Source organism: Colias croceus, chromosome 21 (genome assembly GCF_905220415.1).
Source record: "Colias croceus chromosome 21, ilColCroc2.1".
In the NCBI taxonomy this organism is placed as follows: Eukaryota; Metazoa; Arthropoda; class Insecta; order Lepidoptera; family Pieridae; genus Colias; species Colias croceus.
Window position 1 is genome coordinate 6,739,376 of NC_059557.1, and position 24,863 is coordinate 6,764,238.

At 33.9% G+C, this 24,863-nt stretch overlaps 4 protein-coding genes across 4 annotated transcripts in view; 2 read left to right on the forward strand and 2 right to left on the reverse strand.

The window, feature by feature from the left end:
- Positions 1-2,834: 2,834 nt before the first annotated feature.
- LOC123701167 (ankyrin repeat and LEM domain-containing protein 2) lies at positions 2,835-16,438 on the reverse strand. Its single transcript, XM_045648562.1, has 14 exons — positions 16,303-16,438; positions 15,974-16,218; positions 15,362-15,517; positions 13,859-14,022; positions 12,563-12,703; positions 11,535-11,708; positions 10,652-10,804; positions 9,287-9,465; positions 7,526-8,562; positions 7,137-7,255; positions 6,604-6,749; positions 5,989-6,120; positions 4,969-5,167; positions 2,835-4,610 (listed from the first exon to the last, which is right to left on the reverse strand). The coding sequence occupies exons 2-14, from the start codon at positions 16,206-16,208 to the stop codon at positions 4,509-4,511; spliced, it is 2,937 nt and encodes a 978-aa protein (XP_045504518.1). The 5' UTR covers positions 16,209-16,218; positions 16,303-16,438; the 3' UTR covers positions 2,835-4,508.
- A 402-nt stretch (positions 16,439-16,840) lies between these two features.
- LOC123701393 (WD repeat-containing protein 18) lies at positions 16,841-18,306 on the reverse strand. The gene has a single exon (XM_045648845.1). It carries the CDS (start codon positions 18,192-18,194, stop codon positions 16,860-16,862), a length of 1,335 nt encoding a protein of 444 aa, XP_045504801.1. The 5' UTR covers positions 18,195-18,306; the 3' UTR covers positions 16,841-16,859.
- A 302-nt stretch (positions 18,307-18,608) lies between these two features.
- Positions 18,609-24,863, forward strand: part of LOC123701213 (malignant T-cell-amplified sequence 1 homolog) — a 36,115-nt gene continuing 29,860 nt past the window's right edge. Inside the window, exon 1 of the mRNA XM_045648613.1 lies at positions 18,609-18,756. Coding sequence (XP_045504569.1) covers positions 18,746-18,756 — 11 coding nt within the window. The 5' untranslated portion in view covers positions 18,609-18,745. The remainder of the gene's footprint in view (positions 18,757-24,863) is intronic.
- Positions 19,287-22,308, forward strand: LOC123701212 (adiponectin receptor protein). The gene has a single exon (XM_045648611.1). The coding sequence runs from the start codon at positions 19,648-19,650 to the stop codon at positions 20,806-20,808; it is 1,161 nt and encodes a 386-aa protein (XP_045504567.1). The 5' UTR covers positions 19,287-19,647; the 3' UTR covers positions 20,809-22,308.

Here is a 24,863-nt window from a genome sequence, read left to right on the forward strand (position 1 = left end):
CCACGTGACCGAAAACATCCATGATTGGCTGCATCTGTCATGACGTCACAGCGGCGTAAATAACAAGTGATCCCAACGTTTACTCACGTCGTTGCTAAATTTCGCTTTTGGTTTTGTTTCTTGTATAACTTATTTCTTGTGATTCGAGGTGTCTGTAATCAGTTTTCTGCTTTATGTGTTATTTTTGTTTGTCATGGAACCTAATTTTGAAAAAACAGACAGTCGAAATCTACCTAAAGTGGACGCTATAATGGTTGGCATGTTCTTTAAAAACAACCCAGATTTTTACGCTCCTCAATAATTGAAAAATGTGAAAACAGCTACGTAAGTTAATATTTCAATCGTCATTCATTACCTTTTTAGTTAAATGTACAAACATGAATCACAATAGCACAATAATTATGAAGTATACGTTTTTTAGGCTAAGCTCTTTGTTTTTCATTTCAGCCATCCATTTTATTGATTGACGTGTTTGTATTGATTATTTTCAATATCAATACAAACACGTCATCATCAATTTATAATATATAATATCATTATCTTACCTCAAGCAGGTAAGTAATGAGACGATTTATACTATGTATTGCAAATAAAATAAACTGCCATGTATATATAAATAATATAAATAATATAATAATAAACTGCAATGGGGGTTTCTTTAGTTAACTGCCGCACGTATTATAGGTTTTTTGTGGGAGGGGAGGGGGAAGGAGGAGGGGGGAACCCTCCCCCCAAAATGGTAAAGTTAGGAAACCAATAGTTTTGGAGAAAAATTAATTTTCCTATTCTAACCTCAAAATGTATGGAATTGGTGTAAAATCATTTTAACTAAGCATTAGACGATAATAACAAAAAATTTACGATACATCAATAAAATACAAACAAGTTGTGTAAACCTACGTAGTTTTTTTATTTGAGTCGGAATCGCCCTAAAGTCGCTTCTGGCGGCAGTTCAAGAGTTAAACTAACACGCTCGTCGCTTCGCTCCTCGCTACCTATTTGGATATTAAAAATAAAAGTTTAATAGTTTTTTAACCTACGTAGATTTATTTTTTGTTTGAGTGGGAATCGCCCTAAAGTCGCTTCTGGCACTCGCCGGCCGCTGCCGCGGCACGCTCGCTTCGCTCGCTCGGCTCGTGCGGCAGTTCAAGGGTTAACCTAACACGCTCGTCGCTTCGCTCCTCGCTACCTATTTGGATATTAAAAATAAAAGTTTAATAGTTTTTTAACCTACGTAGATTTATTTTTTGTTTGAGTGGGAATCGCCCTAAAGTCGCTTCTGGCTCAAGGGTTAACCTAACACGCTCGTCGCTTCGCTCCTCGCTACCTATTTGGATATTAAAAATAAAAGTTTAATAGTTTTTTAACCTACGTAGATTTATTTTTTGTTTGAGTGGGAATCGCCCTAAAGTCGCTTCTGGCACTCGCCGGCCGCTGCCGCGGCACGCTCGCTTCGCTCGCTCGGCTCGTGCGGCAGTTCAAGGGTTAACCTAACACGCTCGTCGCTTCGCTCCTCGCTACCTATTTGGATATTAAAATTAAAAGTTTAATAGTTTTTTAACCTACTTACGTAGATTTTTTTTGTTTGACTGGGAATCGCCCTAAAGTCGCTTTTGGCACTCGCCGGCCGCTGCATTAAGTCACAGTACAGTGAAATGGAACGTCTTGGTCCGCTTTTTTTGCACAACAACCGTTTTGTTGTGCAAAAAAAGCGGACCAAGACTTTTTTCGCACAAAAAATTATTAACTTTAAAAATTAATAACTAAAAAACTACAAGTTTCCTAACGATAATATTTTGGAATTACAATCTTACATTACCTAGCTAACTAACAATATAAATATTTCCAACAAATTCGTGCGGCAGTTAACTAAAGCCAACCCCTGCAATGTATTCAACACCATGCTTACATCGAAGTGGTCTTCACAAAAAAATATAACTGTTTTAATTGATATATCTAATATCACTTGGATTTCTGCGAGCTAACTGCAACCACTTTCTACGCATTTTTATATCTTTTGGAGCACATATAAATACCTAGTTTCAGGAACTACACACCTATAAGAACTCATTTTCTGGTTTTTAAACAGATTAACTTAATTATACTATAATTAAAACAAAAACGAACAATAAGTACTAGGAGCAAGTTGATGTTTACGCCGCTGTGACGTCACCATGGTCGCGAGCCGCCATATTCTTCAAAATTGTGTTTTGGCGGCATATTTGAATATCATGTTTTTATTTTCCATTTTCTCAATGAATAACTACAAAAAATTAAGAAACATGTGTTTTGTGTGTTCTATAAACGTATCTTAATAATTTGAGACAGTTATTAAAACCTTGTCAAATAGCCTATTGAATGGTTTTGGTGGTTTCGAAGAATACTATTTCCTTCTTACAAAATAATTATTTGTTTGCTTAGAAAATTAAATTGTTTGCCAATCTATGCTAAATCTATTCCATACCCCAATCATTACTACCAATATCGATACATTATTTTCCGACACTAGTACTTTGCTGAGCCAAAACTGTCAATCAGGTTCGGCGCAAACGGGCCACTGACCGCAGCCACTTGACACATTTTGTCATATATTTTGTCGCGCACACTTCTGTAGCTAGTTGTCACCACCGGCTACACGTGTGCGGTGCATCTATACAAAATATATGCAAAAATGTTTTGTCTGGATGTCGCTGGCCCCCAGTGGCTGTGGTCGGTGGCCCGTTTGCACCAAGCCCTAGGAACCAAACACCACCCACTAGTATGAATATGCTTATGCTTTCAAATTTGACTTGATAATCAAAAGATAAGAGTAATAAGTAAATAAAACACACGAATAACCAGTCATAATTTATTTCTTTGAATGTCCACGAATAGAATATAAAAGTACATTTATATATACAGTATTATTTATAAAAGTACAAACGTTCGTCACCTCCAACTTCCAGCAACATTCCGTCTTACATAATGTCCACGAAAATAAATGCCTTTGAATGCGAACAACATTATTGTCAAAACTGTACAACTACATAACACAGTGAAATGCAAATTAGACATCTATAAACTTGGTCTAAACTATTGAAATCATTTTAACATAAAACATATATTTTAGGACTTTCGCCTTACATTTTCCAAGAGTCTACACCAAGCTTTAAACAAACTAAAACTAAGAAACGTACAACATCAATTAAAAACAACACAAAACATTGAGATTATCATTTAATATTTGTCGAAGATTCCTCGTTACAATCAATTTCAACTCATTATGGTATAACTACAATTTTCACTATTCATTGGGATAACTAATATTATTTTTCACAGATAACACTTATAATGTTTAATATTTGTGTGCAATATATTGTTAGTAAACATAACATTTGTAAAAAACAATTGTTAATAATGAATATTATGTCAATTTTATTTCTTGCTAAGAACTAATAGAAAAATATTATGTCAGATATTTTTTTTTATGAAAAATCGTATTTTGTCCTACCATAAATTTTATAATATTTCAGCATATCACAAATCATAATTCAAACATACTGCAAAACTATAATAATAGATAAGAAATATTTTATTAATTGAATATTTTATATCAATTATAACTAACAACCTATTTACTTCTTACTTTTGCAAGAAAACAATAAAATTAGTTTTGCAATATGTTAAAAAAATTACAATTTTTATTCCGAATTACAATTTAACCACGTTCAACACGTATGTTTCATTCAGAATTCGATACAAAAATAATAACCAATAATACAATAAAAGAAAATAATTATACAACTAAAAAATACCAATTATTAATAAACGCTAGCGAAAAAATCTACGAAAAAAAAGAAAAACCAGGGACCATGGCGTAATATTTTTAAATACTTTTAATAATAATTCGTTAGTTTGACACATTTCAGCCTGGCCACAGTATAGTTTTGTATAATATTGGACGCGGTACAGAAACTTTTGTACTAAATATCATCGACTATTTTTAAACATGTATTTAATGAACTCTAGCTTTTTTTTATAGTTAAACTAAGAATATAAAATTGTCCTCAGTTCAAAGCTTAATTCAATCATTTATTTTAAATAACATGTCCTTTTTAAGGTCAGTGTTAAAAAAAGATGGCAGTATGTTTACTATATCTATAATTTTGGAATAAGTGTGAGTCATCAGTATTGTGAGTCATCAAAGGAAAAACATTAAAAGTCACTAGGCACATAAGTATGGTCAACATAATCTTTCCAAATTCGTCAATATGGCTTTACAATGTCAATTAAATATATAAAATACCTATCTAAGAATAATACTAAAATTTTTGTCCAAGAAATCAAAAGTCAAACATTATAAATCACTTTCCATATCCTAAACAAATAAAAATTTATATCCACATTACTACATCTACTATAATTTGTCGTTATAAAATCTACAATTATCTATGTACATATAAAATTTATCCGCACCGTCGTCCACTATTATACAGTATAGTAAGGCAGTATGTTCATCTGTGCGTATCTCAGAAACCGAAGCTCACGTTTTGAGACACGTTCTTCGTAGCGAGCGCTGAACGGGGAGAGTTGGGGCCTGTCACTCGCAGCCAGTTTGATACCTGAAGAAAAATATATTATGAGTTTTTTAAAGTATGAGTTTGGTTAAAGTATGAGTATGAGTTAAATATATAGTGAAGATCCATTGAGTAATAAGTACCTATCAAATGCAAATTAGGAACATCCAATGGTAAATATACCAATCATGTTTTAGAAGTAATACCAATATATTACAACTGTTCATGCAAAAAAAAAAACTACTGGACCGATTACTATTAAATTTGGTAAGTAGGTATCTGAAGAATAAGACATAAGCTACTTTTTATCCCGGAAATCCCACAGGAACGGGAACTATGTGGGTTTTTTCTTTGAAAACGCGGGCAAAGCCGCGGGCAGAAATCTAGTCGATAATAAATAATGTACAAGTACCTGTAACGATGGATTCCTATCTTCACTCCTCTCTCGCCTCGGCGTGCTACACGCGGGCGGCACATTGGCACTTGCACTAGCACTGGCACTAACACTGGCACTGGCACTAACACTGGCGCCAACACTGGCCGGCGAGCCACAAATGCTCCACGAGACGCTCGACACTATACTGCCGTCTAGGTTTGATGTGGCTTGCCAACTGCAATGGAAACACATAGTAATTTATATTTTCCTTCTGTTTTTATAATGTCTAACCCAAACAAGAAAAAAAAATTATCTTTGAGATGCAATGATATAAAAAGATATTTTAAAACGGCACGCAATCAGGATTAGATTATCAAAGTAAGATGGTATGATTCAACCATCGCCAAAAACTAAGCGAAAGAGAGAAAACTGAAGTAAATTGTTGCCAATTAGCCACATTTCAACGTGCCAATCCCGGAGTGCTAACAACCTATCTACGCCTTCTTACTTTTAATGTACACTAATATTATAAAGAGGAAAACTTTGTTTGATTGTAATGATAAACTTCGTGTGAGAGAATTATAACATAGTAATTGTTATGTGGCTATACCTTCCTATTATAATGAACTCTATGGCGTACAACATAGTTTTGATATTCAATTGATATGAAATGCGTGGGGTGTCGGGCCATGCTATGGTTTATATTCCTTGAGTCAGTAGCTCGATGATATAGTCTCGGTACTACCATCGACCGCGCAAGGTGTGCGCACTGAGTAATTATTTAATATTATTTCACATATCTACCTAACTATCATTAATTATGGAGAGTTATTTAAGACGGCTCACAAACTATACTGGACCGATTTTAAAAATTCTTTCAACATTCGAAAGCTACATTATCCACGAGTAATATAGGCTATATATTATCACGCTAAGACCAACAGGAGCGGAGCCACGCGGGTGAAACCGCGGGGAACAGCTAGTAAATACATATTATTATTGATGAGATGGATTTTATTTTGCATAGTAGATGCTATACTTGTTATAAATACACACCTCTCCCTCTCAACGTCTGTGTACAGAGCTACAGTGTGTCTCCAGCGATAAATGTTCGGGAACTCTTCAGGTGAAATATTGCAAGTAGACACCGCTTCGTATACAAGACGATCCATTTTTGATGGCTCCTCACTGGAAGAATTTTGATAAAAATTATATACTTACTATATTTTCTTGTCACAATTATTACCTGTGCGATATTTTTATAATATAAAAAATACAACATGTCACTTGGGAGTTTATATGACCAAATTTTAAATAGAGAATTTTAAGCTATCTATTACAATAAAAAAAAGTCAAGTTAGTAGTGAAGAGTTATACCACATATAACTCACTAGCTTTCCGCCCGCGGCTTCGCCCGCTTTGTCTAAAACCTAATAAATTATATACTAAAACCATTCTCTTCAATCTCTCTATCTATTAAAAAAACCGCATCAAAATCCGTTGCATAGATTTAAAGATTTAAGCATATAACGGGACAGAGAAAGCGACTTTGTTAAATACAAATGTAGTGATGTAGTAAAGAATGGCTGAAACGATTTTAATGAATGTTATTTTCGATAATAATTACTGTTAAAAGTCTTACAAATAAAAATACATCTATTATAACATTACCCATATATAAAAGTCTCGGCTATAGCCCGATCACTCGCGTCATGCATCTCATCATCAGAACTATCTACAGTATTATCTTCTTCACTCGCTGTAAAGTATGCAGCCTCTGAATCTGATGGAGATCCTTCTGATTCGTCGTCTGATATCTGGAATTTAGATATAAATAAATTTTATATTATTTATTGTGTACACACATAAGGGACAAATAAATAAATATAACATGGCAAAAATTGTATTGTATATAAAATAATAACGTAATTAGTAAATTCAACTCAATTCTCATGTAAAATAAACAATTCTTGATCGCTTTCATCAAATTTCAAAGAGGGATGATTTAATATCATCCCTCTTTGAAAATCCCTCTTTGAGATTTTATCAGAATATCTCTTAAAATTATTATTATAAAAAAATGTGTTAACATTCAAATGCATCTGTTTTTTTGTTGCATTCCAAAATGGATATACATATATTATAAATAAATACCTACATTTTCAAAGATAAATTGTATGTACTTAAAATATGTTATATCCTACCTGTGCACTTTCCACGGTACATTTATCTACATCAACGGTATAAAGTGCGACACTGTCTCCGGCGGGCGAATTCACACTTTGGGGCTTCTCATTCTCTATCTTTTGTAATTTACCATCCCCTGGGAAATAAATAATACATTCAATTACATATTAAAGTTTTTTTTTTGGAAGCAACACATTTTGTGCCTCATAAATAAGCTGTTGGCTGCGCTTAAAAGAAATACATGACACGACTTTTTGACGATTTTAATTTAAGTCCTTAATTTTATCTTCGAATCTTGCCAAAGAAGTTTCATTTCTGAAACGTATGACACAGCCCAAAATTTTAGTGGACCATAGTCCAAACTAAAAACAATTGAACTTTATAAGTATTAAAAAAGTCTACTCACCAATGTCCTGGTCGAACATGAGCCGTCTTGCGAACCCCTCGCTCTTCGGGCTCGTCGACAGAATCGATCTATTCTTACGAAACGACGCATTCTTCTTACTGTTCCTCTCAAACGCTTCTATTTTCCAATCACAACGACATTTGGAGGCTTTATCCCAAATATCCTTACATTCTATCTCCGAAACCGCCGGCCCTTTAGTCTCTTCACTTTCCGTCAATTCCTCGCAAATAAAGCTCGACACACACCTAACGTGACCCTCAACAGCATGACTCACTTTCATTCTGTTCCCGCGGTACGTGAATGGCCGCTTTTCATCATCCGAGCTGAATATATCATCGTTCGGACACCTCAGTTTAACCAGAAACTCGACTAAATTATTAATGTCGTCCAAATCTATGGTCTGCTGTTTCAATTTGAACACGACCAGCTGCGCCAGCCTGGAGTGTATTAAGGCGAAGTTGATATCTTTGAATCTTTCATCGTCCATGTATGTAAACATAGTGTGTTGCAAATGTTTCGCTTCAGATTTCAAAGATTCTCCAGCAATTTCTGGTTCCGCTGTTAAAGAGAATATTAGAGCATCTGCGATTCGTTTAGCGAACACTTGGCACGTTCTTTCTATGCACAATAATTGGCTGACGGTGTGATTCATTGGGGATACTGTATCTCCATTCGTAGTTATAGGTTTGGCGTTGGGTTGTCTACACAATCTCTGTCTGACCGGGTCTGTTTTTCTCCAATGTGGCCTGTCACTTAACTTGCATGTATTCATAGCGGCGCATAATTCTGACATGGGGCTTAGGGCATCTTTTGGGGAGTTTTTGGATTTATTAATTATTCTAGATATCGAGAAGTCATCGGGGGAGGCCTGCAATTGGCTGCAACTGTCACTATAAGCGAAGGAACAGGCCGTCTCGTATTTAGTTTTGAGATAGTTTTCGAGCATCACTAGTCCTTCAGGCGTTCGTAGATCTGTGAATGTATCGAGGAACGGCCAGTATTCTTTCCATGTCACGTTCATTTGTTCAGCTAAGTTTCTGTAAAAAAAAAGATAGTTCCTTTAACCTTTTTCATAAAATATGTATAATGTTATATAATAATAAAAAAATAAGCCCATCTAAAATTATGAAATTTACTTTAATTAAATATTATTAAGCTGCATATAAATCTGTCAAATGTCGTTCCCAAACATTATATTATGTAAATCTGGTTTTCGTAACACAAGTGAAAGCTTAGTATGGGATCAGATTGTGCCGTGTGAAAATTGTCCTGCATATTTTATTAAGGCCGGTTGCAGATCTTCACCGACCATCAGTGCGTACGTCAGTCGCGCTTGTTATGTATGGAAATACGCGTGCGTATGGTCGGTCTAGCTATGAACGGTTTTATGAATTTCCATACATATGACAAGCTCGACTGACGTACGCACTGATGGTCGGTCAAGCTCTGCAACCGGCCTTATACCAGGTGAAAGGTAAGATGTTAGACGAATTTAGACAGGAGCTTCTACTCATGAAACTGAACAACTTTTGTTCTACAACTTTGCTGAATTCGTAAAAAAAAATTGGACTTTGTAAGGAAACTTCCCTAATCAGCTGACCTGACCGATTTCCATACAAAGTCCAAATTTTTTTCTACAAATTCAGCAAAGTTGTAGAACAAAATTTGTTCAGTTTTACGAGAAGAAGCTCTTGTTAAATTGCGTCTGACGTCTTACCAGTCACCCTGTATGTTTCTGTATGTATATGTATATCTCCTCACCGGCCGGCCGCCTCTAGCCCCTTGGCCATGTCCCTTAGTCTAAAAGCGGCGGGTTTGTGTGCGCAGGCGCGGGGCGGAGTCTTCCAGCGGCGCCGGAACGTGTCCGCGTCGCGCGCGCACATCGGGCCCGCGTACGCGAGGATCTCGTAGCGCGGCGACATTGGATCGCTGTTTAGATCCTGGAACACGATTTATTTAGGTTGACGGCATGAAGCAATATAGTTGTCACTATTTCCTGTCCGAACATGCTTAGCTGTCGGATACTATAAAATGCCGCTTTCCTTTGAATCCACCTAGGGGTTCGGATGTTGTTTATAGGACGTTCCACCCAACTACCCTCACTCTGCTAATAGTCGTTGACTTGCTGTGATTCGTTATCAAATGCCTACATTAATTAGGCAGTTGTGCAGACTCACAGTACATAAAAAAAGTTCAGAGAGCCTACTACAGTATTAAGGAATATATGGACGATAAAAACCCATGGAGGGTTGTCACGTAATAACCACAGGACAGTTCTTTGGCATATTATTGTTATAATAATATTATATTATGATGTTACATATTATGTATATTGTATAATTCAATTGTAAAACTGACATGATTTAAAAGAGCAACTATGGAGTTTCTTGTCGGTTCTTCTCCGTAGATACTGCTTTCCGAAGCGGCGGTAAATGTTAAAATATGTAATGACGTTTCAAAAGTGCTTCTAGAAGAAGTCTAATTGAATGAATAAATGTTTGAGTTTGAGTTTATGTTTTAGCAAATAAAATTATATTGTTAGACGTAACTTTGATTTAATACTTTTATGTATGTATAGTTGTCACTATTTCCTGTCCGAACGTGCTTATCTGTCGAATACTATAAATTGCCGCTTTCCTTTGAATCGAGGCATTCGTACGAATTGTGCCTAGGGGCTCGGACGTTGTTTATACGACGTTTGGCCCAACTACCCTCACTTTGCTAATATTCGTTGACTTGCTGTGATTCGTTATCAAATGCCTACATCAATTAGGCAGTTGTACAGACTCGCAGTACATTTTTATTACATTCAAACTAATATTGAACCCAGTGTCCCGTGTGTTTTCTAAAAATATTATTATCTATATCTATCTTCTACATATATAAAACTCAAAGGTGACTGATATAGTGATCTATCAACGCACAGCCCAAACCACTGGACGGATCGGGCTGAAATTTGGCATGCAGGTAGATGTTAGGACGGAGGCGTCCCCTAAGAAAGGATTTTGATCAATTCTACCCCCAAGGGGATAAAATAGGGGATGAAAATTTGTATCATGTTTATTTATCTTTTCCACGCAGGCGAAGCTGCGGGCAACAGCTAGTTTACACTAAGTGTATACTGACAGGTGGGGAAGCGGGTGTGAAGGGGCGGCCGATGGCGGGCGGGCTGGCGTCCGCCTCCGCGTGCAGCACCGGCACGTAGTAGCGCTCCGCCAGCATGCCCGCTATGCGCCGCTGCGTCTCCCCACTCGGGTTCGACACGCGGTTGCATATTATCTGCGGAACAAGGAAACAATTGTAGAAAACCATATTTATATAATATGAGATACTAGCGGTCCGCCCCGGCTTCGCCCGTGGTACATATTAACGTTTTCTCTACATAAGAACCATCCTCGTACTTCAAGGAATATAATAAAAAAATAATTATCGAAATCGGTTCAGCCGTTCTCGAGTTATGGAATTACAACGAAAAGTGGCATTGATTTTTATATATTAGATTTATATAATATATACAATATTTATATATAGGAAAAAAAATGTGAATTATCGGTGGAAAAGTTGAAAAAATGACAACAATAAATGTCAAAACATTTAGTGCAGAACAATAAAAAAGTAAAGATAAACAGAAAGGGCACTTATCACTGATGCAAGTTATATGAAGACAATTCAGACAAAAAACAATTGCAAAATAAGGCGATCCTGCATCATAAACTGCTGTCAAAATAATTCGTGTTTTTAAAGTCCACTAGGAATACTCTTCACAAGCAAATATACCAATATTCAGTATTATTTATTAGCCATTATTGACAGAAATGTTTGAAACATCTTTTCAACCGCCTTCAATAAAAACTAAAAACTATAAAAAAAAAATTTTCTTCCATCTAATCTAAGTATTTGTTCCTATTCTCGTCAGTTACAATTTTTTTTAATTTTTAACAATATAGAAATTCAAAGTGCTAAGATTTAAATACAACCGCTAGAAAGATAATAAAATCTCTACACTTACATCCTGAGCAGTCTCCCCATACTTGTTCTTAGCGAGTTTATTACACTGTGGGAACGACGTCAGCACATCCACAACCTGCTCCGCTCCGTACTTCGCCGCAAAGTGTAATGGCGTCTCGTTCATAGCTCGATCTGGTGTGTTTAGGTATCTGTCTACTAGGATACCGGCGAATTCCTGCAAATTTTCATAAGTTTAAAAAAAAATTATTTCTGCTAAATTAAATGGAAGAATTTAGCAATAGAATCCGGTGTGTCATATCTGTCTACTACGATCTTTGTGAATGCCTGCCATTTTTTAACAGTATTAGAATGTTTATTTCTATTTTATAAACTTACGTTGGTTGACTAATCTACAAAATAATATGAAAAAGTGTATACCTACTGTATAATTAAAAACAAACATTGGAAAAAAACATAGATATATAAATCTTCATGCTAATTAATAATTTCTTCCACGCAATTACTGTTCAACAAGTATGAAGTGAACATCGTGAGCAACGTGCGACGTTCGGCGGTGTGGCGGCAACACCGGTTTTCTCTGCCTAACTTCACTTTTAATGTAAATCTACTTCATCATGTAACGCAATGTTAATTATGTTACGGCTAACGCAATGTAGTTACGTTTTCAAATTATATTTTTTTAACACTGCAATGCAGTTTTCGTTTCATCTATACTAATATTATAAAGCTAAAGAGTTTGTTTGTTTGAACGCGCTAATCTCGGGAACTACTGGTCCGATTTGAAAAATTCTTTCGGTGTTAGATAGCCCATTTATCGAGGAAGGTTATAGGCTATATATAATCACGCTACGACCAACAGCTACGGGGGTGAAACTCGGAGCAGCTAGTTTTAAATAAAGTAATAAAGGAAGAAGCCCTACAATCATCACAATATTAAACAATTACTATTACTAATTGCAGAATACACTTTTTAATCATCTAATAGATTATAATCATTACATAATAGCATCACAATACAAAAAAATGGAAAACTTCAACATTTTAGTCAATTAAACCCTTATTATTCACCTTACAAGCATCATGGTCAGCGTCAGATCCATACAAAGTCTGCACAAAGGCTGGGTTTCCAACTGTTGTAAGTAGCAAGTTGCATATTTCAGCGTTAAGTGATTTGGCCGCTATGTGCAGGGCGTTGTAGCGCGAACCTTCCTGTAATTGTGAAAGGAAATTTAAGGAAATGTAATTAAAATGTTTGCTTGGAAAATTATTAATTACCACTTAGCTAATTAAAATTTAATGATAATTATTTTTATTATATCTAATCCGATATTATACAGCTAAAGAGATTGATTATTTATTGGCTTGAACTCCCTAATTTCAGGAAAAACGAGTCTAATTAAAAATTTTTTTTTCATTGTTAGATAGTCCATTAATTATTGAGTAAGGCTATATAATTATAATAATATCATCACTTTACGACCAATAGAAGCAGAGCAATGTGGGAAAAACCGCAATAAAAGCTAATTTGCAACTCTTGCACGTGTTTATGCACGTTTATAAAAAATTTTTTTTGTTAACTGGGTATTTTAATAACTCAAAACAGTTTATAAAAAATAAATATATTTTATTTACCATATCATTGAAAATGTTATGCAAATTATAATTGTCAGACGTGACAAAAGAGTTCAAGGCAATGCTTTTTATACTTGATTTTTCTCTAATTATAAGCAGTAACACAGTACAATTCATGTGGTATTTATATTACTGTCTGTAGACTCATGCAGTACTAGAAAATAAAACATTTTACTAGTCTTGGGTTGGTTGCTTATTTTTCCCTACATATATTATTGGGATATTGTTTATATAATACATATTATAAATGCGAAAGTAACTCTGTCTGTTACTCAATCACGCCTTAACTACTGAACCAATTTGCATGAAATTTGGTATAGAGATATTTTAATACCCGAGAAAGGACATAGGATAGGTTTTATCCCGGAAATCCCACGGGGACGGGAACTATGCGGGTTTTTCTTTGACTGCGCGGGCAATGCCGCGGGTAGAAAGCTAGTTGTATATATTTTATAATATAATATATTTTGTATTTAATGACTACTTAATTATGTGATGAATCACGTAATTAAATAGTCCTGAAGGAGTTATTTCACGTAATTTTATATTAGTATATTGTATATTTTGTTTACTGAGTATTCCATTAAGAATAAATACTTTAAGATTTTTTGTGAACGAAATAATTAGTTTTGGCATATTCTATAAAAGAATATGAATATGAGTATTCCAATATTAAGAATTTTGTTATCATTAATTAACATACTAAACACTATTTAACAAAACTACACTAACCTGAACAATAGTAGGTGTATTCCCGCTGCTAACCAGGTATCTAGGGTTGTCCCACACTCTGTCTCTGACTGTACAAGTGAAGCCCGCCTCGATAGCTTTGCGGAGGGACACCATGTCTTGTGGTGATGGAGATTTGAACGGGTATGGCTTTTCTCCCATGAGAGCTGAAATTATAAAACATACATACCTTTAAAATAATGTGTTACATAAAGTTTGCCTTGTTATTAGTTATTAGTTATCATATAAGTTATCATATTCGGTAATAAAACTATTCAAGTATTCATGGTTAGTAAATAGTAGTGACTTACATAAAGCGTCCCTTGTAATTTATTTTATTTATTAAATCTATTTCAGATGACAGACAATAAATTGTACAGACCCATAGAATAAATACCTTACAGACTAACATACATTTACATAATTTTTAATTAGATTACATTTGTACAAAATTATTACAGAGAAAGCGACTTTGTTTTATACTATGTGGAGAAAAGTTACTGTGTGTACTTATGTAGAGACTTTAAAGTACTGTAAACCCATGACAATAAATGAATAGACATTAGAAATAAAGATTATAGTAATATGCAATTTTGAATACAATATGTTAGCATATAACATGTAGTAAATCTTTATATATACAATACAAAAACAAGTGTAGACTCAATATGAAATTCTCAAGTAGCAAACAGATAAGGGGGCATTGCTCACTTGGTAGTAATAAAGTTATCACAATATGGAATGTGCATGTGTTGGACGTGTTAACTGATAGTACTAATTGGAAAGCATTAATTTTCACTTTGCCTAAGCAATGTTTGAAAAAAGTAGTAGTTTGATTTCAAAATGTATAATACTTGCGTAAAATCAAAACTCGAAAATACTTACTTTACAACAAAAAAAAAATATATTATTATTCCTATTATCATAAAAATGTCTAGACATGTCTTTATTAGTTAATTTGAATTCAAATCTCAGGTACATCCATACTTACTAATATTATAAATGCGAAAGTAACTCTGTCTGTCTGTCTGTTACTCAATCACACCTAAACTACTGAACCAATTTGCATGAAATTTGGTATGGAGATATTTTAATACCCGAGAAAGGACATAGGCTACTTTTTATTGCGAAATATGTACCACGGGCGAAGCCGGGGCGGACCGCTAGTAATTTATATACCACATTCATAATGTTCCAATGCAGTATAATCAACATAATTATAGTTTCAATTTAAAATCATCAATCAAAACTGAGTAAGTACTTTTTGGGTTCAATTGTTGCTAACACACAAAAAAACTTTCTCTTCATAAACTATAATATTAAAATGAAAAACAAAATGTGTTGGTAAGCGCATAACTTGAGAACTGCTTAACCATTTTTTTTATATAATATTCCTTGAAGTACGAGGATGGTTTTTATGGAGAGAAAATGTAGACATGTACCACAGGTGAAGCTGGGCCGACCACTAGTATTCATATAAAATTATAGACAGGTAATATGACTTACAGTTCCCATTTCCTTCATGAGTTTCAGTAGATTCGGCTCCTCGTAAAGCGAAAGACACAGCATCTTGATGATTTCTGAACACTTTGAACCTCGCAGATTTGTACCTTCTTACTAATTCTAACGCTTCTGATCTATTTTTGTACACATGCAGAGCCTCTGTAGGGAAAATTTATTTTAATAAAATTTTGTTTTTCTTGCAAAATACCTTTGTAATGTGGAAACTCAATGAAATGAAACTCAATCAAAAAGTTAGGATAATCATTCACGATTGTTATTTTAATCTTTTTTTTTACGCATGTTGCTATTATTAGTCTTATTTTATTCTACAAATAATTTATTATCTATCTAAATGTATGTATGTATACAAAAAAAAACATTGATTATGCAAACATAACACTCTTTCAGTAATCATGTGTACATACATATTTTTGCCAAGTTTAAAAGAATACATTTTTCACGATATAATGTGCAACCAACGAAATTCGTAATCACTTCCTGAACATCTATTTACGTATGATAGTATTTTTATCGCAAGGTGAAAATATGCCTATGGCCTACTTCCTTGCAAATGATAAGATAATATTTTAAGACAAAGAAATTCATAAGATTTACCTTCATCAGGACCTTTCTTAATTTCGCAAGGTATATACACTCCATAGTATGTAACAGGAGGATCAGGAGATGCAGGACTATCTGGCGTGCTGTGCCTTTTGCTCAACGCATCTAAACGTAGAAGTCGACTAAATAAACCAATCGCCCCGTCTTTCTTGTCAGGAGATATACATATATCCTCCTTTACGCCACCGATGTCCTTGGTACATTCCGGGATTAGCACAGCCTTCGACATTTCACGACAACTGCAGAAAATAATAAACACAAAATGTTTTGTTTGTGACGCAAACGATTTCTAACGTTTATTTTTAAAACTCAGTTCAAATTACCTTATCGTAGATTAATGTCATAAAAACATACTCCTGGCTTGCTATTAATGCATATTTTATCAGCACATATTACACAAATTCTACATAAATAAGAATAAAATTGGTATTCAATTGCAACTTAAAATTATTGAAATAATTGAAATTTGATTGAAATCGAACGATGCGATGACGCGGTTGACGTTTCTTTTGACGTAGTAAATAACACAGATAAAAAATGTTGGGTTGCAAGCGGAAAAAATTAAATCTGCTCATTTTGCGAATTATTTTGATTTTTTTTTCAGTCAGATTACAAAGGAATTATGCCACGGTAAATAACTAAAAGTTTAAAAATACATAACCAATATGTTTATCTCCAAATTTTAATGAGAAACAAAAATTTAATATGAGACGTTTCTAGCCATAATAGCCAATAAAAGTGACAAAATACAAGATAACAGTTTCTAAAAATTTAAATGAGTATTAACCACAGTAAATGAATACATCAAAAAAATGATTACAGTATTTTATTGTATTGAAAATAAAATAAAAAAATGCAAAATATTAGTATACACTTTTTATTAATGTTTATGCTTCCCTTTCTTCTTAGAATTATTTTTAACTTCAGGAATGGAATCTAAAACCTTTTCAACAGATAATTTGTACAAGTTTGCATTTATTATCCGAAGTTTAGCTATTTCTTCTTCTAAAGAAGCTGTTTGCTCATTAGTTTCACTATCTACTTGTTTTCTTATACCATTATCCTCGCTTATTACTTCCTCAATAATATTTAATGGCCAAAAATTTATTTTCTTCTCAACCAAAACTTCAATTTCATTGATATCATCACTATCTTTCTCCAATGTCCTTTCTAAGCTGTGTAGAATAATGTGTGGGGAAAATTCTTGTTTGTATATGGCTTCCAAATTTGTAGTGAAGAAGGCGTTTGTAATACATCCTTTGTGTCTTATAGTTCGGATGGGCTGCCTGCTCTTAATATGCCATAGGATGACTTGCTCATCATTTCCACCTGACATCAAAATCTCCCCATTTAAGGATACAGAAAGGCAAGTTACAGCTTTAGTGTGGGAAGAGAAGATAAGTGTTTTATCAACATCACTGACTAGTACATCTCTATTACGCGGAGGATTTGTTAGACTAAATTGAAATATTTTCCCCTCTGTACTTCCAACAAATATGTTCAGCTCCAATACATCAAATGCAATTGAAGATAATGGTTCATCAAAAATTAGATTCAGGAGCAGCTCTCCTGAAGATAAATCATAAATCTTACAAGTTCTGTCACTTGATAGAGTGCATAGCCGTCCATGTATACCAGTTTTGCTTATACACATATCTGTGACTGGTAAAGAATGATCAGAGAAAATATATACTGGATCATGTTGTCCAGCTGTGGACTGGGTTACTAGTTCAATTTCTGGATTGGCCGCAACTGTTGCTAGTGCCCATACCATAACCATACCATCTTCTGCTGAAGATATGAAAAAGCGGCCATCCGGAGTGAACTTCAAGTGATTTACTTTTTGATAGTGTCTGTTTATAATGGTCAATAAGTTTCCCGATGATATTTGCCACAAATAAATTTTTTCATCTATACCTGCGACGCAGTACGAGCCATCAGGCGCTACGGCAAACGCGCTTGCCTTTCCTGGCAGAATAAACCTCATGTCTTGAATCGTTTGTTGAGAATTTAAGGGCCATACGTGCAAAATAGGTTTTGTTCGCTCAACAGCTGCCAAATAGTCTTTTCCAATGAATGACAAGGTTCTAGATTCTGCAGTACCACCGCCTCGATAGGTCATTAAATTTGTACCGGTATTCGAATCCCAAACACAGCATGTCCATAAAGTATTATTTGAATCACTCGTCACTAATACTTCTAGTAAATTAGACATTTTGGAATAAGTTCTACTACTACAACTGGAATAATTTAAATAGCATTGGTTACATTTAATAAAATAATTTTTAGTTGAACGACATGTGGAACGTGCATGTTCCTGTTTTGGAAATATCACATTGACATTTGACATTGACAGTAATTAATGAGCGCATTTCTGTGGATTTAAAAATTATTGTTATTATCTGATTAGTAAGTTAAATTTTAATAATGAGATATTTTCAAAGATCTAAATTTGGCATTCAATTTTATTATATTATAATTATATTTTCATGGTATATTAACGAAAGCTCAACTTTTTATAAACTGTACTCTACACCATAAATATTAATCTGTGTAATATTATAGTCTGTGACACAACAAATCTACCCGGATATTTTATCCAATCAGAAGCCTAGGAGTGAATTTTCTTCTGAATCTTCTGATACTATTGGTTTGAAGAAATTTGAAACATTTTGTTTGACGTGCGGGTTATTAATTGTGAAATTTCGGAAAATATACAATAGTTATTTAGATTTGTGTTTTTCTGTGATCAACAATATAGTCATCATGTTTAAAAAGTAAGTATTATAGTTGATAGCGTTGTAACTATTGACTTCCATGATTTCTTTTCATTTTATAGGTTAGAACATGAAACAATATCAATTTTAGTGACGTAACTTATAAAGTCATATTAACCAATGAAAAGCGAGTATTAATAATTGATGGTGACGTTTATATCGTCTAGTAGGGTTGTACCTGCATATTTCGTAAATCGTTTTTTTAACTAACCAAGAATACTCGAATGATGTTATTGTTTTTTTTACAAATTAATAAATTTGTAATAATACATGAGATTAACGTTTAAATCACAGTTTTCGTAGACATTTTTAGTTATTTTTTTACGATAATCTTTGGTGTTTTTATATATGTTGTGTAATGTGTATGTACACAACGTTATTCTATTTGGTATGATAACGATTGGTACCGTATTAGCAGTTGGCACACCACTATGTTGTGTCATCCGTAAATTACCTGAAAGAGAAAGATAATATACTTTGTGCTTTGCGGGAACGAGATGAACAACTGAAAACGAAAATGGTGAATGGTGTTTGAAACTTGGCAGCAGGCACTAGGCAGTTCATCGACAGTTCGACAGCTATACTCGACAGACCTTTGCAGCTGTTCTAAATTGGTTGTTGCTTATCTTTGTATCGCGTTTTATTGTCTTTGGTAATAATACTCGTGGCGCTGTGTTCTACGAAATAATTCAGTAGAATATTTCATTATAAACCATTTTTGTGGAAACAAAGGACTCTGGAAGCAAAAGTGATTTCTATTTCGTGACGTAATTGGATCGCACACAAATTGTGAACGTGAAACTCAAGAAGATAATTATTGTTCATATGCCATAAAAAGTGTGTGCGAATGGTGTACGTTTTTCCCTAAGCCCGTGTAGTTCACATAGCAAAATGTGGGAAGTGGATTCTGACACGGGATCTCAAAGTGCGTCGTCGGATGGAATTCGACGGAGGCAAGGATGGGATCCCGAGGCCGAGAGTCTTGCTTCTCAAATAGACGAACTTGACGAAGTCCTAGCTGAAGAGGAGGAAGGATGCCCTCTACCATCCACCCCCGAAGATCAGCATTTACTCGACGCGGAAATGGCTGAAGTTCTGAAAGCTGGCGTATTATCCGACGAAATAGACCTTGGAGCGCTCGCCCATAACGCCGCGGAACAAGCCGAGGAATTCGTTCGCAAAGTATGGGAGGCATCGTGGAATGTTTGCCACTTCAGACACCTGCCGCGTTGGCTGCAAGACAATGATTACCTTCACAAAGGACACAGGCCACCGCTACCCTCTTTCAGTGCGTGTTTCGCTTCGATTTTCCGAATTCATACAGAAACTGGCAATATTTGGACCCATTTGCTCGGATGCATTGCTTTCATCGGCGTCGCAATATACTTCGTCACACGGCCTTCGATTGAGATTCAAATGCAAGAAAAGATGATATTCGGTGTGTTTTTCATTGGCGCCATAGTCTGTCTAGGCTTTTCATTTGCTTATCACACACTTTACTGTCATTCAGAAATGGTTGGAAAATTATTCTCTAAACTGGATTATTGTGGAATAGCACTGCTCATAATGGGTTCATTTGTTCCTTGGCTGTACTACAGCTTCTACTGCCATTATAGACCGAAGATAATTTACCTATCAGTTGTAGTGGTATTAGGTATACTATCAATAATAGTATCACTATGGGATAGATTTTCTGAGCCCCGTCTGCGGCCACTTAGAGCTGGAGTGTTCATGGGCTTCGGCCTCTCCGGTGTAGTTCCTGCAATTCATTACGGCATTACAGAAGGGTGGTTGAGCCAAGTCAGCAAGGCGTCCTTAGGCTGGCTGGTTCTTATGGGCCTGCTGTACATCTTGGGAGCAATGTTCTATGCTCTCCGTGTTCCTGAGCGCTGGTTCCCCGGCAAGTGCGACATCTGGTTCCAGTCGCACCAGATCTTCCACGTGCTGGTGATTGTCGCCGCCTTCGTCCACTACCACGGTATCAGTGAGCTCGCTTCATATCGAGTGACTGTTGGAGAGTGTTCAATGCCCCAATCTTCAATTGCATTCTAGCCCGACCCTTTACCAAATGTGATAGTAGACCGTAGATAAATTTAAGTAAAACACAAATTTTCAATAGTTTCACTGTATATTTTTCACAATTGTTTTTAACACATTTTTACCTAGGTTTTTTACAAAAATAATAAAATAAATGATCAAATTTGCAGTGAGGCTGTTTGTGCAATACTAAGAAAACATCAGTTTGTATTGTCAGATTTTGTAAGTTGAGGATTGATTACATAGTTAATTTTGTATTTCTATTATTTTATTTATTTCTCCTTAGACTGGTTAGTTTTTATTAGAACCTTTATGAAACTGTAGTGAAAAAAGCACATAATATAATTTGTGTACTCTCTTCTTGACACAATAAGCTTTACTTTAAATTTTATTTATGTGTTGAATATTTTATCATTATGTACTTAATTTATGTATCTTGCACTAATTAGAATAATTTGTGGTAGTTAGTAGTTGACGACCACATGTGACCTATATTTTTTTCTGTATTGTAAAGATTTTATCTTTCTTTTATCCAAAAACCTACTGTTTTACTTGTCTTCTATATTGTTGTATGTGTTGAATGTTGTATGACCTTAACACAGCTTTTTTGAATCTCTATATTTTTATTTAACAATTTTTGATATTGTTTATATTTCAATAGAACTCTGTAATGTATATTAACCCATTGAGCTCCAAGCGGCCCGATCGGTCCCAGACACAATAGATTTTCTATTGTGTCTGTGGTTCCAGGGCCTGAGTAATTAAAACATAGTCATCCAATGTTATTATTTTCTTAGTCTTCATATTTCATTCAGAAACATTCCATTTTACTTGAGATTATTTTTCTAACTACATTGAATCAAATTAATGAACATTTTCAAATTGCATGTGTGGTCTATGCTAGGTGTAATTAAAAAAAATTATATTCTAAATTGTTGTAAGTGTTCATGAATATAAAGATTTTATGAAAAGAAAATAAATAAAAAAAACTTGGTGTAGATTAAAAGTATTGAGCTCTGTTCTCGTGAAAGTACATTATCATAGGTATATTGGAAAAATTAAAGAAAAAGTATTTTAATTACTAAAACAAAAATATTAGGAGCTCATAGTTTCGTTTTTGTATGAGACTTATAAATTGCACTTGTAAGTATTGATATGTATGTATGTTGGTTAGGCTTTCTCGACAACTCTTGGAAATTGTATACTTGTCAACTTTGAGTCTGTTTATGACTGATGATAAAAGACAATATTTTTCACAATGTTTAATTATACAGATAATTTGTTTATGAAGCAATTTTTTAAATCTTTGCTACATAATTTACGTAAAATTTCTTTCAATTAGGATTGTAACAATCCAGTCTCTTTAATTTGTTGCTAGTTATAATTATTATAATTAATATAAAAATTTAATTGTGTAGATATTGTCGCTTTCATTGTTTGTTTAAACTTTGTTAAACCTTTTCTTGTTTTAAATGGGATAAAATGTGATTATGGAATAAATAATTTGGAAAAATCTCTGGGTCTATTTTTTTATTACTTTAACACCATTAAGAACCACCAAGAAGTTACATGCAAGGCCTCAATACCACGATTAATCTATGAAGCTTAAGATGAAGCTACATCCTTATTAAATTACAATTTATTTTATTTAATAAGGAAAAAAGTTTAAGTTTTATTTTGTAAGCAGGTTATTAAAGAGCTTACAAGAAAATGTTTCATGAATCATTGCAGTAGGTACATAAATCATGGCTTATTACATTTCTAGGTTCACAGAATAAAGCCAGGTCAAATATTATTGCCTGATCTAGATCAACTTTGACACGCAACTTGGTTTCCATAGAGAAATTCTTGATAAGAAATCGATAAATTTCCACTGCATAGCTCGTGGGTTCAACCAAGCGTGCACATGCATGCATTATCATTGAGGCGTTAAAACTAAACTTGTGATAGAATCTAGTAGAAACTAAAAATGTATAAAATACCATGAAATACTATACATACTAATTAAGAATTCTGATAATTTTGAAAGTGCTGATTGTCAGCAGTTGTCGTGAATATCACGCAGCACGCTATCTATTTGCAGTACCTATGACAGGACTGCAAAATGTCTTGTTATACCAGTAGAATATTAGTTATAGTAGAGCCATTTTAATAGGCAACATTTGACAGTTCAACAAAATTCAACAACGTGACCTAGTAACGACGACATAGAATAACATGATATTTCGTTCTGTTAGAACTGCACATTTGCTTAACTTTTTTCAATTATGATTACATATTTATAATAATAATGACCGATACAAGTAATTTTAAGACTTCATTTTACTGATAAACCATACTAAACATAATAAACAATTTCTGAATTGAAGAACTGACGTCGCTACAATTTTGTGTCAATAAACCTTTTTTCTTTTTAAATACCAGAGACGTTCCTCTGAAAATCGAAATCTGACATCTAGAATCGAATGCATTGATTACTTGTGAATAAAAATCATCATAAATTAATAAATTCGATTGACAAATGTTTCAAATCCGTATCGATTAATTCACTTTAATCGATGTTTTTAAGCAGGTTACCTCTCTTCGAAGATAAAATTGATAGACGTCAAATGTTGCCTATTAAATTGGCTCGACTATAAAACTATAAATAAACTAATCGCTGATCAAGTCATACAAAACAGCACCAAAAGTTTTATTTTCTAGTAAGTACCTACCTACCCATAATTATTATTATTGAAATAAAGAGGGTAGAAAGGCAATAGATGGCTAATTACCTCTCCCCAAGGTAAAATCATTATAAATTTGTAAAGAATTCAAGGTAATTGTTGGATTCTTTGTCTTACTGGCAATGGGTAATTAGTACCTAATAACTAATTTTAGGAAATACTTAGAATGTTATTGTGAGATTTATTCATTTCTGATATGAATTTAAATCATATTGCGTTTTTGATAATTTACGGAGACCTACCTATTAAAAATGTCACCGAAGTGGTATTAAACTTTACATACAAATTACAAACTTGAAAGTTGAGTTTACGAGGGTAGTAGATTATATCGTTCTTAGGAGTCAAGTGTTTACATCATTATTTCTTTGTTATAACTACCTAACTGTAGATAAAAGAAAATCTCATAGGTTACTTCAAGATTCTGTAGACTATCATAATTAACATCTTGTGAGATATATGTAGATGTTATTTATTTAGGACAGAAAGTAAAAAGGTCAAGTATAATGCCAAAACCTACGTAGCCGCTCTAGTGCAAGCGGAGTCTTGGAAGAGAAAGGATATTACGATATTATTGGTTTCAATATTATCTTATTACAAATAATTATTGCCATGCCAATGAATACGGGCCTGTAGAAAGGAATTTGCTGAAATCCCATAAATTAGTACTGCGGTAACTACCTACCTATATTGTTTGTATCGACCAGTTCTGACCTTGCCAAGGTCAAATGTTAAGGTGTGGAATAATAATATCGATTCAGTTTGCAGGGTACCTACCTAGTCAATTTAAATTAATTAAGTAATGTAGGGATGAATAGGTAAACATTTTTCATAATTATGACATTTCGATTTTTTATGATAACGGAGCAACTTTAGCGATCTTATTTATTAATTATCTAATTAACAATTAAAGCAATAATAGTATAGTAATAATTTTATAATAATGGCACAATAAGGACTTATATTAAATAGGTACCTAAGTAGTTGAAAAAATAATTAGATAATTATGTACATAACTAGCTGTATCAATTTCTTACATAATATTTGATATTACCTAAGTAGAACTAAACACCAAAAACATTTTGTAGAAAATGGGGAAAGTTTTGTTTGTCCAGTGATTTATCTCGAGAATAACGCTATTAATTAATTAGTACTTACTAATTAGCTTTGATAAAGCGCAATTAAGAAAGTTATTCTCATAATAGCAATTTGTAAACTACTTGTGATCTTAATAGACCCAAGCTACTTTAATTTTTTTTCTAAGTGAAGATAAGGTTAAATTATTGGCGAAATTTTTTTCGCCTATTTGAACTTCGTAGAACCTTTCGTCGCGAATGTTTCGCTATG

What these genes read in the sequence shown, in the direction of transcription:
- LOC123701167 (XM_045648562.1), bottom strand. Translation starts at nt 16,208, where the DNA reads ATGTCGAAGGCTGTGCTAATCCCGGAATGTACCAAGGACATCGGTGGC. An exon ending in TCATGAAGGAAATGGGAACT is followed by an intron (nt 14,023 to 15,361) that starts GTAAGTCATATT and finishes TTATAATTTCAG; the next exon opens with CTCTCATGGGAGAAAAGCCA. An exon ending in ATACACCTACTATTGTTCAG is followed by an intron (nt 12,704 to 13,858) that starts GTTAGTGTAGTT and finishes TCACAATTACAG; the next exon opens with GAAGGTTCGCGCTACAACGC.
- LOC123701393 (XM_045648845.1), bottom strand. Translation starts at nt 18,194, where the DNA reads ATGTCTAATTTACTAGAAGTATTAGTGACGAGTGATTCAAATAATACT.
- LOC123701212 (XM_045648611.1), top strand. Translation starts at nt 19,648, where the DNA reads ATGTGGGAAGTGGATTCTGACACGGGATCTCAAAGTGCGTCGTCGGAT.